Source organism: Abrus precatorius, unplaced genomic scaffold (assembly GCF_003935025.1).
Source record: "Abrus precatorius isolate BTA unplaced genomic scaffold, Abrus_2018 Scaffold3, whole genome shotgun sequence".
NCBI lineage: Eukaryota > Viridiplantae > Streptophyta > Magnoliopsida > Fabales > Fabaceae > Abrus > Abrus precatorius.
In genome coordinates this window covers 26,029,841-26,044,026 of record NW_020874373.1, presented here as the reverse complement: position 1 = coordinate 26,044,026, position 14,186 = coordinate 26,029,841, and the positions used below count along the sequence as shown (strand labels likewise).

Sequence of the window (14,186 nt, the reverse complement as noted above, 5' to 3'; positions counted from 1 at the left end):
ACCTACATTACTTAAACTTTATACTATATTAATTTATCATATGTTAACTTTATTTAATTAAATAATTATTCTAATAATTAATTAATATATGTTCTCTCTCTAATTACTAATTTACTAATTAATCAATTTAAATCGATATTAAAAAAATTTATATCTAACCTCTAAAATTAATCAAGTTTATAGTTGTCTCTATTTAATCAAAATTTATTATTTTAATATTCTTTTATTTAAATTATTAAGTAATATAAATTGGTAAGACTCAATCATATTTATATGTGATTAATCATATATATATATATATATATATATATATATAATTTAAGTATATTTTCTATATTTTTTATTTTTATGATTAATTAAAAATATACTCTCAAATATTTCTCGATTATAAAAATAATTCACTTAAGTATTTACTAATAAATTAAATTAAAATATTTTCATTATGTTAGTGTCTAACGTTTTTAGATTTATACACTTTAAATCATGAAGATTTTTGTGTACTAATATTATCTTTGGAGTTCATGCAATATAAATTTATCAAATAAAACTTTAATCTTTTTATTAAATAATTTTTCATTAATTAATTTAAATATATTTATTTCTTTCATTATATGAAATTAATTTTATATTTTAATTTTTTTAAGAACTTTATTAAATTAAATAACTAAACATTTAATTACTTGATTTTTTTTCTTCACTTTATTATCTAATTTTTTGCAACATCCATATATAATTTATATTATCTTCAATTGTTCAATAAATTACAAAGAATTTATGTTACACTATCTTAGATTTTATTTAAATTCAAGTATAAATTCAAATATTTTGTTTATAAATAAAAACATTTTTCTTAAATTATTCATTTATTTTTAGCGATTTGTAATATAGTTGTGTGATCTCTTTTTACTTTTTATTCACTTTCTATTTTGTTTATTTTAGGATACGTATATAAATGTGTTATCTTATATTTCAAATATTATAATTTTATAAAATAATTCTAATCTTAAATAAACTTTCTTTAACAAAACTTAATTTTAATTACCCAACTTCAACTTTTTCAATAGAATTATTGACTCCTTGTCGAAGTGCTTTTATAGAAGGACAATGCATGCAAGATAACATTGTCATTATTTGTGAGACTTTTCATGCATTCAGAAAAAATAAGAATTAGAAAGAGAATGACTCTTAAACTAGATATGAGTAAAGTTTATAATAGTTTGGAATGAGATTTTTTAGAAAAAATTCTTCTATCTTATGGCTTTGATACATAGGTAAAATTAGCTATGACAATTATCCATTCATCTCATACAAGTATAATTTTAATGGCTACAAAAGTTAACCTTTAAGAGACTTTAGACAGGATTATTCTCTTTTCCCTTACTTGTTCATTTTAATCTCTAAAACACTTTCATTTATGTTTCAAAAATATATTCAAAAGCATCATTTTGACATCATTACTTAGCATCTCATATTCTTATGTGACTCTAAGATCTCCTAAAAAAATTGTCTAGAATATATTATATGATTTTTAAAGTAATTTAAACAAAATAAATCATAAAGGCATGAATGCATGACGGGTAGAAGTTAAAATGAAAAAAAGAAAGAAAGAAGGAAAGATGTAAAAAGAAAGAAGATAAAAAGTAATTTTCAATGGAGTTAATAAATTTTAAAAAATTATTTAAAATACTTTTAAAAGTTAAAAGATTGAATTGATACAATATAATTTAAGGTTAACTAGTGTTGAAGATTATTATTTTAGAGTAGTCGACTTGTTCAATTTAAATTTATATTTTTTATTAAAAATTCAAAAAATAATTTTGAATAATTGATTTAACAAGTTGTATTTAAAATTTTAAAGTAGCTTATATTAAAATATTTTAATGATTATTTAATATATAAAAAAATAAAATTGTCATTTCACTTAATACAAATCACCCACGTTTTGTAAGAGAAACGCATGTTTAGTAAAAAGTATAAGAAAATAGGACATAGTATTTATTTTATTCATTTTTTTAATCATTAATGCCTGTTAAATTAATATGTGCTCCTTTGCTCTGATATAAATTGAGCCAATCTTACCGTAGACAACAAAAGTTCTTGTACCAACCAAACTAGCCTGATTTATTCGTTCGCAAACGTAACGTTCATTTTGATTTAACCCAGACCGACCATCGTCGACCAAAAGGTGGACATGAATTTCATAAAATTTACAAATTGACCGAATAACAATAAACATGGCATCTCTGACCAGGTGCAGATGTCAGTTAAAGTTTGAGTCTTTGACCCAAAAAGAATTGAGTCTAACTAATAAATATTTTAAAATTATTAATTAAGAAGTATTTAATATATTTTAAAATGTATTAAATATTTTATATATTTATTACACATTCTTTTTATTCATTACTTTACTTTTAGTAATTTCTTTAACTTAATAATATTAATTAGCGATTGAGAAATAGAAAATTTGAAAAACTAATCATTTATATTATATTTTCTTAATAATTTTTTATAATTTTTAGTTTATATATATTAATATCAAATCTTATGATTGAATCACATTAATGTTTATTTTCTAATTTAGATTTATTTGGTAATGAAAGTGATAATGAAGTAAAAAATAAAAATAATGATGATAATTATTAAGAATAAAAGTAAGTGAAGTTAGATTAGTTTTTGTATAAACAAGTCAAATTTATTTAATAATTTTAAAGTATAAATTTAATATATTATTGATCATATGATTTTTATTAAATCTAGTTTAATATTTTTAGAAGTATGACTTGACTTATTAACTTTTTTTAACGATTACTTTTATTTTAAAGTCTTCTCATAAATTATTAAACCTTTTTATAAGTAAACTATCGAATTATTTAATAAGTCTACGTTTAAATGGCACAAATCACATATTTAATACTAAAATTTTATTTTTTATTTATTTTAAAATTTAATTTATTTAATATAATATTATAAATATATTATATTTTATATATACAAATAATTTTATATATTATTATAAAATTAATATGCTTTAAATAGAACTTATTTAATTCATTAAGTCTTTTAAAAAAATTTAATTTAGTATATTATTTAAATAGGTTAGACCAAATTGGACTTTATAAGATGAATGATTTTTTGTTTTACAATTAAAAATTTAAAATATTGAATATTTTTATTTAAAAAAAGAGAAAAAAGATTTTAAATTTGAGTTAAAAAATTATTTTAATTCGGATTTAATTGAAGATGTTTTATTTTAAATTTTTATTTAAAGAAAAAATGTTATCTGTTTTCAATTAGTTTATCATAATATTAGTTATTAAAATTTTAATTAAGTATTATAAGTTTACAATTTTCTTTAAAAATGTGAATCTTTTAGAGATGCCAGTTTTGAAAAGCAGCATAGTGTATTTAAAATCCTAAACTTATTCCATTGAAGTAAATCAATTTGTTTTTTCTATAGAAAAAGGATGCTAAAAAACTTATTGAAAGGAAAAAGCATAAACGGTAAGGTACGTGTAAAGGAAGATGAAATTCTGATGTAAACAAATACACAACCATTTGAATAATACATTCCTTTTTCTCTCCTCTCTTTTTGCCCATATCATCAGGGACTGTTTACTAAATGGACACACAAACATCATCGAAGGGTACTAGTTGACAAAGCCACAAGACCATATAACGGTGGATGCATGGGAAGACATAAAGAAACTATAGGGAAGAAGGAGAATGGATTTTGTTTCCCTTGGAAAATTAAGGGGAAATCTCTCTCGCACAACTAATGATTGGAAACTGGGAAATGCATTTCTAAGCAATCATTGTTATCAATTTGATAACAGTCCACAGAAAATGTACAGTGTTTTTTACTTCAATATCTAACTAGTGACAAGACAAATCAACGGGTGTGAACACAGTTGCTGCAAGTGCAAACACAGTACATCTATATAACAAACGCAATAATAAGAAGAAAAGGAATGAAAACTTTTCTTTCTTCCATTCCTTTATGGCTTAAGCTTCTCTCGCTCTCTCTCTCTGTTTTTTTCTTTTAATAAAAGTTTGCTTTGGGTCTTTTCCTTTGGTTTTCCTTCGGTAGTAGATAATGTTTGGTATTAACACATGAAACCCCGGCGACAGGTAAGAACACCAGCGCCAGAGGTGATGGTACCAACCAAAGAAGATGATTTGGCCCCCAAACTTGAGGCTCTAGCATAGCTTGCTGCAGCTCCTGCTCCTGACGAAGTGAAAAAGGCTCCATTGAGCATAAGGTCTCCCTCAGACCTCCAATTCCAACCTTTCCATATGGGTTCCCCTGTATCCACCCTCTTTGTCACCTGTCCACGTTGAATTTCCCATTTTTAAGCAAAAAAGTTCATTATCAATATATCATCATCAACAGAGTGCCACTGCTAACAAACGTTAGACACATAAGTATGTTACCTCTTTAGCAAAAGGGTTTTGAGGAGCAAGGTATCTGTTGCCCTGGCTGTTAATTGTGGGATCAGCGCTGCCGCCAATTGCATACATTTCCCAGTGCGTATAATCGTTATTTACCACGTGGAAGTATCCATGTCTGCACCTGTATTATCAATAATCAATCCATTGTCAACAGAATTCACAAGAAAGAGAATCTTTGAACTATGAAGCGATATTGCGATAACATCATTTCCCAGCACAGAGTTGCCTCGAGTCACATGGCATGGGCCGAGGTCTATTCGTCAAATTTTCCCGTTATTTGTCCAAGTCAAACTTTTTGCTTGATGGACCTCTTCCCCTAATTGTTAAATTTTAACTGGGCTTCTTAGAGCCCAACATATATTGAGCTCAATTGAAGTACCGAAGACAAATTTGACCCAATAGAAAGAGATGTTAGTTACCTTGGCATTCTTTGGATAAGACCCTCCCCAAAATGGTTGTATGCAATGGTTACCTGCATCTGCTTGTCCCGGACATAAGAGTCACTGTGACCCAGTAGCATAACCTGTATAATTCAACTTCAAGTCAATGAACTCAACACTATCTCTACGACCCTAATACTCGATAGAAGGAAAGAAACAGAACTAATAAACAGGAATTTATAAATGAATGTTACCGTCAAGGCATTGGTTTACGTACCTCATTGTGGTGGGTGAAGTAGTTGTTGGAAATGGTGATGGCAGTGGAGCCCATAATGGCATCAATAAGGCCATCAGCGCAATTGGAGAGTGAATTGTGGTCAAGCCAAATGTGGCTAGAACCAAAGATGGAAATGCCATCACCATCAGCAAGGGTCCTCCATCCATAGTGGGAGGGGGAGCTGCGAACCATGGCATTGCCAGTCTGCTTGCAATCATGGATGTTGAGGCCATGGATGATGACATTTGTGATGAACTGGATGGTGATGCAGGCACCATAGGCAATGTGGACGTTGACGCCACGACCATCGATGGTCTTAAAGCTGTTCATGATGAGTTCTTGCTTCAGGGTGATCAACATGTCCCTCTTGAACACAATCCACAAGGGCCTGTCCTGAATCACCGCGTGACGGAGTGTGCCTGGTTTCGGGTTCACGGCGTCGTCGTCGCTTGGGTCCGTCACCACGTAGTACCTTCCGTCGCGGCCACCGACGGCGTTGCGGCCGAAACCGATGGCGCAATCAGCTAACCGCTTTCGACGGAGATACCAGCGCTTGTCGCAGCGCCAGCAGTCGTCGATTGGATTCCCGGTCCCACATGAGAAAAAGTTCAGATTCCTTCTCGCCGTGGAATTGCGTATGCTCCTGTTTCAAGTAAACCAAAAAAATATATTTTAAGAAAATCACATAAGAAAAATTATCTAAAGGTCATGCAATGAGTCTTGAATGTGATTGACAAAGGGAGAGGTTTAACAAAATGATTTCTTACCTCCTACGGCGTTATTATTTTATTTGACTATTTTTCGCATCTATTCTAGACGGGAGATTGAAATAAAAGGCCCAAAGAACAAGAATTAGATTCAAAGAATTGAATTTTAATTTGCTATAAAATATAACTGTTGTTAGCTATTTTTTGCGTCACATCATTGGATAATCTTATTATGATGAACAGGGCTGTTTTTAGTTATGTACCCATATGCTCTTAAGTTACATCATCAACGCTGTCACCGTCCACTGTGAAACACTAGGAGTATAAGATTTGTAATAACGTGGTTAGTATTATAAAAAGCAAAGGATTAAAGTTGCTAAAATATTTTAGTGACATGATGATATATTATTAAATAATGATATAAAAATTGAACTTATTCAATAATAAACAAAGTGAGTATGCATTTATTATTGATGTCTCCCTCCATGGCTGAGACTAGTGGGTCGGTCATGTGGGTCTACAGTTATGCATACGGATAGAATGATACGGTGCATACGGAAGATCGGGGGTTGGCATCGGGCGAGTATTGGGGCTTAATTTATCTACTATAATTAAATGCCAAGGTGCGGAAGATCTAGTCTCTGCCTAGTACATTGGGTGTCGGTGGTGAAAAGCGTTATTACTATTAAGTTGCTGAATCTTGGTCATTTAAGATGCTCATGGAGGTCTCATTCAATAGCAAAGATGTGTCAGACAGCAGCTACTAGATCAACAAAAATACAACTATAACTGGAAAGTGTTGCGGTGAAACCAGATCTGATCTACAGTTTGTAGCTATTTCTTGCAGACAGGCTGGAGAAAGGTCGCCCATTCATGTGCTGTACCCCACCCTGTTGGAAGATGTGGGACAGGGAACTGCGTAAATTCCTAACACTCTCAATTGAACTTTGCATCGTTGGTCCTATTGGTAGTGATAAAGAGGGAAACGGCAAATCGACAATCAAAATGCATAAAAGGGTCTTTATCTACTCATATGATATGGATCTGTACGTAGGACCAAATAATCATGTGAAATGGATGATGCAATTATTAATTATTTTATCCGTGGCAATTCGAGAATGAAGAGTGACTCACGGATGATTTTGGTTTTCATCAATTTATGCAATTACATACATTTAATCAATACATGTTAGTAAAAAATATAAAAAGAAAAAGAAACTAGCGTTATCTAACTATCAATTGCTTCCTGAATATCACATTTTAGATATTAACAAAGAAAACACCCATTCCCAGCCATATTTACACTTAATTGCTAGTATGCATTTAAATTTAAAAATGGTGAGGATACAAAGAGCATATAATCAAAATAGTTTTGTAAACCAAAGCTGGCGCAGAAGAAAGTAACTTTCACCTACTGTCTACCAATGAATGTGATTAGGAAAGCAATTAAAGGGGGCCACTGAACTACAAATGTAAAGAGAAAGTTAAATCATAGGCATACATAAGACACAATACTTAATTGAAGTCATGAAACTTGGATTTTTAGCACAAAAAGGTGTTTGTACTTTAAAAAGCAGTTTCGGATAAGGAAAATAAAAAGACAAGAAATTTATCATGAGCGAAATGGTCGGATCTCGAGACACTAGCATGTGGTTAAGCTGTCAAATAGAATATAATTTCTTAAGAGATCTCATCTGCAAAGAACATGGTGGTTGATTCCTTAGAACCGTGTAAGGGAACTTCAGAACGTGAAGAATTAATTAAAGCAAGAGTTATATTTCTTAATTATAAAAGAAAGAAGAGAATTTTGAATATTGATGGTACCGTGACTAAAGGGAATAACATCCCTGCTAAAATACGTCTAGAAGTGAAAGGCATCAAAGAATATGTGCTCATTAATCGCTGAATCAAATACTATTATTTTTCTAGTTTTCTTAACCCATGATACGAATCTCGCTCAATATAATAACTGTACAATTAATTATACTCTTCTTAAAAGTGATATTTTCGAGCCTTAAAACATTTATCTTCTCGTATTAGAATAGTTCACTTACTATTATGCTCTACTCTTTTGAGTCAAAATACTACTGAAATTTTAGTATTAAAATAATATAAACTTAAAAAAAATGGTGGGTCCTTCCTCAAACAATTTTTCGGTGATGCAGTTTTTCAGAGGTGATATTTGTTCAAACGAGGAAATTTGCTCTGAATTCCCGTAGCACTTGCTTTGATGTGGATTTATCGGTGGTATATATCTTATCCTTGTACTACATAGGCATGAATTTTGGGGTAAGCCCAACAATGGAAAGTCGTTGGTGAAGCCTATATCAAAAGGAACAACTCAGTAGCTTTCAACTAACACTTAGATTTAACCACTTTGACATGTTATTAATAAATGCAAAATTCACCAAAAAAGAATGAAAAGGGCATCTAATATTATTCCAAAAGGAGAGAGGATTCACGAGAAGTTATCAAGGGTATTTTCCTTCTTTTGGTCCTCAATCTCAATGATTATTACTACAATAATCCTAAAGCCAAGTATACTGTTAATAACCATGTGAGTCCTCCTCTCCAAGCTCAAAGACAAATAGAAAACATAAACTAATCTACTAAGCACATGACCTATGATGAGATGAGATGGGAACCAATAATATCACTAGAAAACAAAGCAAAAACTAATAACTCAGACTTCTTATGTATATAGGAAAAAATATATATAAATACACAGACAAAGAAAAAGAGAGAAATATTACGTATCAACCATGGAAGCAATCTCCTCTGGATTATCAACTGCATGCTCATTCAAAGCATCCCTTGACCTGAAAATTTGCAAACAAGAAAGATCAACTTACTACACAATAATATCAGAACAACTAAAGCGACACCGTTTAAGCTCGTAAGATAACAGAATTAACGGCTCAGATTTGTCAGATCGGATCTGATTAAAGGAACCAGATTAGCTTCATTCTGAGCTCCAAACACGGCTCGTCCTAATCCAACGGCTCTCGTAGCTTCACTCCACGTGGACGGTCAAATTACAACTACAAGGAAAAAGCTCGAAAAATCGTAGTAGTAAATAAAACACTAACCTTTCTGCCATTGACGAATTCTTCAAGCTCTTCTCTTCAACCACATCCCTGTTCAATCCACGAGAAACAATGCCGCAAATTGAAATTCTAATATTTACTAAAACGAAAATAAAAAAAGGGGAAATTAAGCGAATTTGCGAGCAAGGAAGAAGCTCGAAGTTTATTTTTCGTTGTGAAGATACCTTGATTCATTGGCTTTCTGTTTCTGTATCCCATTGTCATTGATTGCGTTGGTGGTAGCTAAAAGCAGCGTGGTGACTAGAATGCAGAGAGTTAAAAGTCTTAGAGACAGCACCTCCATTGACGCTAGCTTCTATTAGTTTCGTCTTCTCAGTTTGCACTTGGTAAACACCAACACTCACACGCAAACTCTACGCTGTTGTTGTTGGTGTTGTGTGTAGTAGTAAGAAGAAGAAGAAAAAAAAAAAGGAGCCAGTGAGAAAGGAGAGGGAGAGGTGTTTAAATAGATTGAGAAAGAGGAAGTGGGAGAGGGAGAGTTAACCATGGTTAAGTTAATCAGGGAGATGAGTAACCACGTGTAACCAACTTACCACCGCTCTAACTGCCATTAACTACTTTGCTTCTCTCTCCTTTTCCGACGCGGCCTCTTCTCTTTCTCTTCTTTTGCCAGTAATCATATATACGTTTAAACTTTAAACAGATGAAAAGAAAATAAAAATGAAGTAAGGGCTGTTTAGTCAGGAGAAACGTTTTTTTTTTTACTTTTAATTATAAAAGTGTCATTTTGTATTTTCTTTGTTTTCTAAAATTTGTAAAATAATAGTAAAAACTAAAAAAAAAAGTTGTTTTCAATGTTTTAAACAAAAAATAGAATAAAAATAACAAACATTTTTAAAAGTAAAATAACTCCTAAGAATTTCCTTAACAAACGCTAATAATAAAAATATTTTTTTAAAATATAAAAATAAAAAAGTTTCATGATTTTTAATGTAATTTTTATTTAAAAAAATTATTCCTCCTTTAACTATTACTTTAAAGATACTAATTAATAAAATGTTTCTCTTCCAAGATTATACAATCTTATCTTGTTAAGTTAAAAGTTAATTAAAATTTTTAGAAAGTTAGAGGAATATCTCAAATTACAAAAATGAACATATTCCTATTAGGGTTTATATGATGTTTATTGAGCAATGTAGGATGAGAATTTAAAATTTGATTGATACTGAGCAAACCCCTTTGGCATTTAAGAATTTATGATCTTTTAACTGTGCTTCGTCTTTTTATTTTTAAATCTTAATTATATATTTACCCTCTATCAAATTGTGTGTTTAACTGACTTTGATTTTCTTAATGATTGTCGGTACATAATAAAAAAAATTAATAAATAATATATTTTATTAAAATTATAACGAAAAATATATAAAATATATGAATGAGAAAAAATTTAAATTTAAATTTTATATTAAATTAAAAATTAATACTTAATCTAAAAGTATTACTTACAATAATAAAATTTAGAAATAATTTTTAAAAATACTTCCATGTGAAAAAAATATTAAAATTAATTTTATGAAAAATTAATATTTATAAATTATATATAAAACTCAAAATTAATCGTTAAAATTTCTACCGACAACATTTATACTGAGATGGTATTTAAATTTGCATCTATATGGACTACGGCCCTTATACTTACCATTTTAACAAACTTTCTTGATTTTGTGCCAATTACTACTATAAAATTTGTTTAAACAAAAATTTTTAGAATTATTAAAAAATATAAATTCAATAATAAATAAATAATTTAAATAATGGTAAAATATAAGAGGAGTTATAAATAATAATTATAAAAAATTATACATAAAAATAAAAAATATATTTTTTTTTAAATACATATCATTTAAAGTTTCTTTCATTTAATATAAAATTATTTATTAAAATTTTGACGTATTTTATAAATAACTTTTGTATATTTATTCAAAATAAATAAATAATGTTTATTATATTAAAATAAAATATTTTTATTTTTTAATAAAAATTAGTACTATTAATTGCTTAAATTTATTTTTAAGAATTAAAATTGATAAAATCTTAAAGATTATATTACAGTAGTGCATAAATTTTATATTTTTAATTGAAAATCTAATTTAGTATATCAGGTTACACTAAAAAGTGATAGACAAAATAATTGATAATGAAATGTTTTTTATCAATCTAAAATTAATTTTTTATTTTGAACTTTTAGATAATTATTTTATATAAAATATATTCAGGTGTAAATTATTTATTTTCTATTTGGTAAGTCTAATTATTACAAAATTTTTACTTAGTTATTTATTTTAGGAAAATGAAATAAAAATTTATATTAATTATAAGAATAAAATAAAAAAATATTCTTTAAAAACAATAAACGTTTATAAGATTTAAAGAGACTTACAAAGATTGTTGTGCATGTAAATCAGTGTGAAATTATTTTAACTAAAAAATTATTTTCTATTGAAATATGTTATTTATATAAACAATTAATAATAATAATAATAATAAAATATTTTACAAATTATTTATTTAAAAAGTAAGATTAAATAATATGAATTATTTTGAGTTTTGACAAAATGAGAATGCGGTTTTTCCGTACCGTGATTGTAAGCCACGTTGGCATGTGGTTTGCTAGAGAAAGACGAGCGTCCTGAAAATTTTGGTAACTGTACGAATTGTCTCATTATTAAAGTAACGTGCCATGTTCTCAAAAAGAAATAAGTCAAATAACAACCTGTACACTGCCACGTGTCCTTCATTTCATACGATGATTTACTATTTGTTTAATCTCAAATGCGTTGGATCCCCGATCTTTCCGGTACCTGTCCAAAATCTAAATTCACAATTTTATTTTTATTTTTTTGTCAATCGCCTAGTTGGATTAATCTTGTTTAGAGTTAAGCCACTATGATTGAGTTAGCAATTATGGAATTTAAATAACTAAAACAATGTTATAAATTTAAATATTATTGTCACCATTGTATTAAAAAGTCCTTACATTTTAAAATGATTGTTAAAGATTATTAAGAAGTTCTAAGGAAAAAGCAAAATATAATTTATAAGTAAATAATAACCCCTTAATATATCGTTGAAAAACTCTCTGTTTTTTTTTTTATGATTAATTGGTCAAGAGTTTTAAGAAAGAATATATTATAGATTAAAGTTGTAAAAGTATTATAAATATTTTTTTAATAATTTATTATTATTATTAGTTGTTTAAATTCAAATGTTAATATTTTTTTTTATTTAACTTTCCAGATTCAAGGTTAGTAAAGTTAATTTTTTTGTTATAAAACCGTGGATTTAAGATTAGTAAGTATTGGGCATTGATTAATTCCAGTAAAATTTATCTCTGTACATTGCATTCAATTACTTACATAAATTTAGCTGTTCGATTCGGCCATAGTTAGCAACGTTTTATGGTCTTATTATGTACAAAACTTCGAGCAAAAATGTACATTATGCCGCAAAAAAATAAAAATAAAAAATAAAAAAAATAGAGTTACAATTTAGGAATTGAACAACAGTATTGTGCAATTCATATATGAGAAATGGTTTTAATAGTAAAAGGATTGGTTAAGTGAAGACACTATTATTTTCATATATAAATTGGTTTAAATAAATGTTTTCTCAATTATTTAAGAGTAAATTTGGAAGCAAAGTTTTATAAAAAAATAATAATGTTATATATTATTTATAAAAATAAAAAGTTAAGATACTAGCTAAAGCTATATAATCTGTCATTTTTTATTTTTAAAAATATTTATTAAAAATAATTATTTATTAAAAACAATTATTTTTGTCTTTCAAAACTCATCTCCTTATCATGTCCTAACTTAATTTAACTGACCTAAAATTAATGGATTCCTCTAAACTCTTGAAATAATTATACAAAAACAAGTATGAGAAGTACAAGAATATCACCTTTTGGATTTCTTACTTTATTTTTATTATCTTCTAGCTATCTAACAATGTGAGAATTAACGTGAGAGAGTTTGGTGACTGAAAAGATAACCAGACACATTATTTTACCCGATTAAACTCAGCTTTATTGCGACATAAGCCGCTAAAAGGAGCTAGCATGCCCAACACAGGGGGCACTTCAAGGTCACTTCCATTAAAGATCTGTGACAGCTTGCAAGATGCATGAATAAAACATATGCAGGTGCAAATGACACTACACGTTTTTGGCAAATCTAAATATTGAAAATTGTTATATGTGTTGTAAATTCGAAATTAATTAACTATATGCTGGAAATGATCAATTAAATATAACCAATATGATATCAATAAAACTTGGCACATTTACTAATTAATTAAATAACTATATCCCTTAAATATATTGTCAGAAGTTCAACTTTTTAGTGTAATTTTAAAAAAAATGATAAATTTCACTTCAATAATTTATATATACAAAAGTAACATGACAAACATTATTACTTTATTATATATATGTATGAAAAAATCGGTAATAAAAGAGTATTCTCAAACTGATACCCGGAAAAATTGTCAATTGTCATTCACTACAGATAATGTTGATTTTGTGCTTCTGTTTCAAATAACAAAGAAGCATCTCATTTAAGGTGTCTTTTAATAAGTACAAGAAAAGCATCACGTTGAAAGAGTCATGAGCACTCTTACAAAGTTTCACGATCACTATAAATTACAAAGGTTACATCGCCGTTAAAAGCTCCGGCCCCTTAACATTAAAAGCTTTTGTGCCTCTCAAATATTTCCAAGCCTTCCTCAGAGACAAAAACATGCTACACGAACGGTTTATAGTTAATTTTGTTTCTTTTTTTCCAGTCATTGCCTTCACTATAATTTTCATCTTTACACTTTAGTGACTTTAATTTATTGCTTTTGATTTTGGCTCTCAGGCAATTCACATCAAAGCAGTGGGTGTAGGCCCTCAATCTCCTTGCATTCAAGTTTCTGCTCCACAGAAAAAGAATAACGCAAAGTACTTGTACAGGACACTAAAGAAACATGAAATCATTTTTAATTAAGCATGAGTATCCATACGATCCATTGCATGTTGTTCATGTTTATCCGTACGATCGAGTTTCGCTAGCTGTTTTTAGTTTACAGACGTATGCAAGGTGAAAAACCTAGGACGATGTGGGGTTAGAGAAATTGAAGTTTTTTAAGTTATATATTATTTGTAATTTTTAAGTTTTGAGAGTGAGCAACTATAGTCCTCATGGTTATTACTGATTTGTTAAGTGATGACAAGTTAACGAAGACCGCAACTTAATATTACCACATTTCTCGTATTATTCATGAA

The 14,186-nt window shown here is 28.5% G+C and overlaps 1 protein-coding gene across 1 annotated transcript; it reads right to left on the bottom strand.

The window, feature by feature from the left end:
* Nucleotides 1-4,103: 4,103 nt before the first annotated feature.
* On the bottom strand, nucleotides 4,104-9,284 carry LOC113862014 (probable pectate lyase 8). The gene is made up of 7 exons (XM_027495163.1): nucleotides 9,085-9,284; nucleotides 8,903-8,950; nucleotides 8,567-8,632; nucleotides 5,107-5,749; nucleotides 4,869-4,972; nucleotides 4,432-4,570; nucleotides 4,104-4,325 (listed from the first exon to the last, which is right to left on the bottom strand). Exons 1-7 carry the CDS (start codon nucleotides 9,201-9,203, stop codon nucleotides 4,104-4,106), a joined length of 1,341 nt encoding a protein of 446 aa, XP_027350964.1. The 5' UTR covers nucleotides 9,204-9,284.
* Between the last annotated feature and the right edge of the window lie 4,902 nt (nucleotides 9,285-14,186).

Excerpts from the sequence above, each read along its gene's own strand:
- LOC113862014 (XM_027495163.1), bottom strand. The coding sequence starts at position 9,203 with ATGGAGGTGCTGTCTCTAAGACTTTTAACTCTCTGCATTCTAGTCACC. Across the intron at positions 8,951-9,084 it reads CAGAAAGCCAATGAATCAAG|GGATGTGGTTGAAGAGAAGA; the intron begins GTATCTTCACAA and ends TGGATTGAACAG. Across the intron at positions 4,326-4,431 it reads AAAACCCTTTTGCTAAAGAG|GTGACAAAGAGGGTGGATAC; the intron begins GTAACATACTTA and ends CAACGTGGACAG.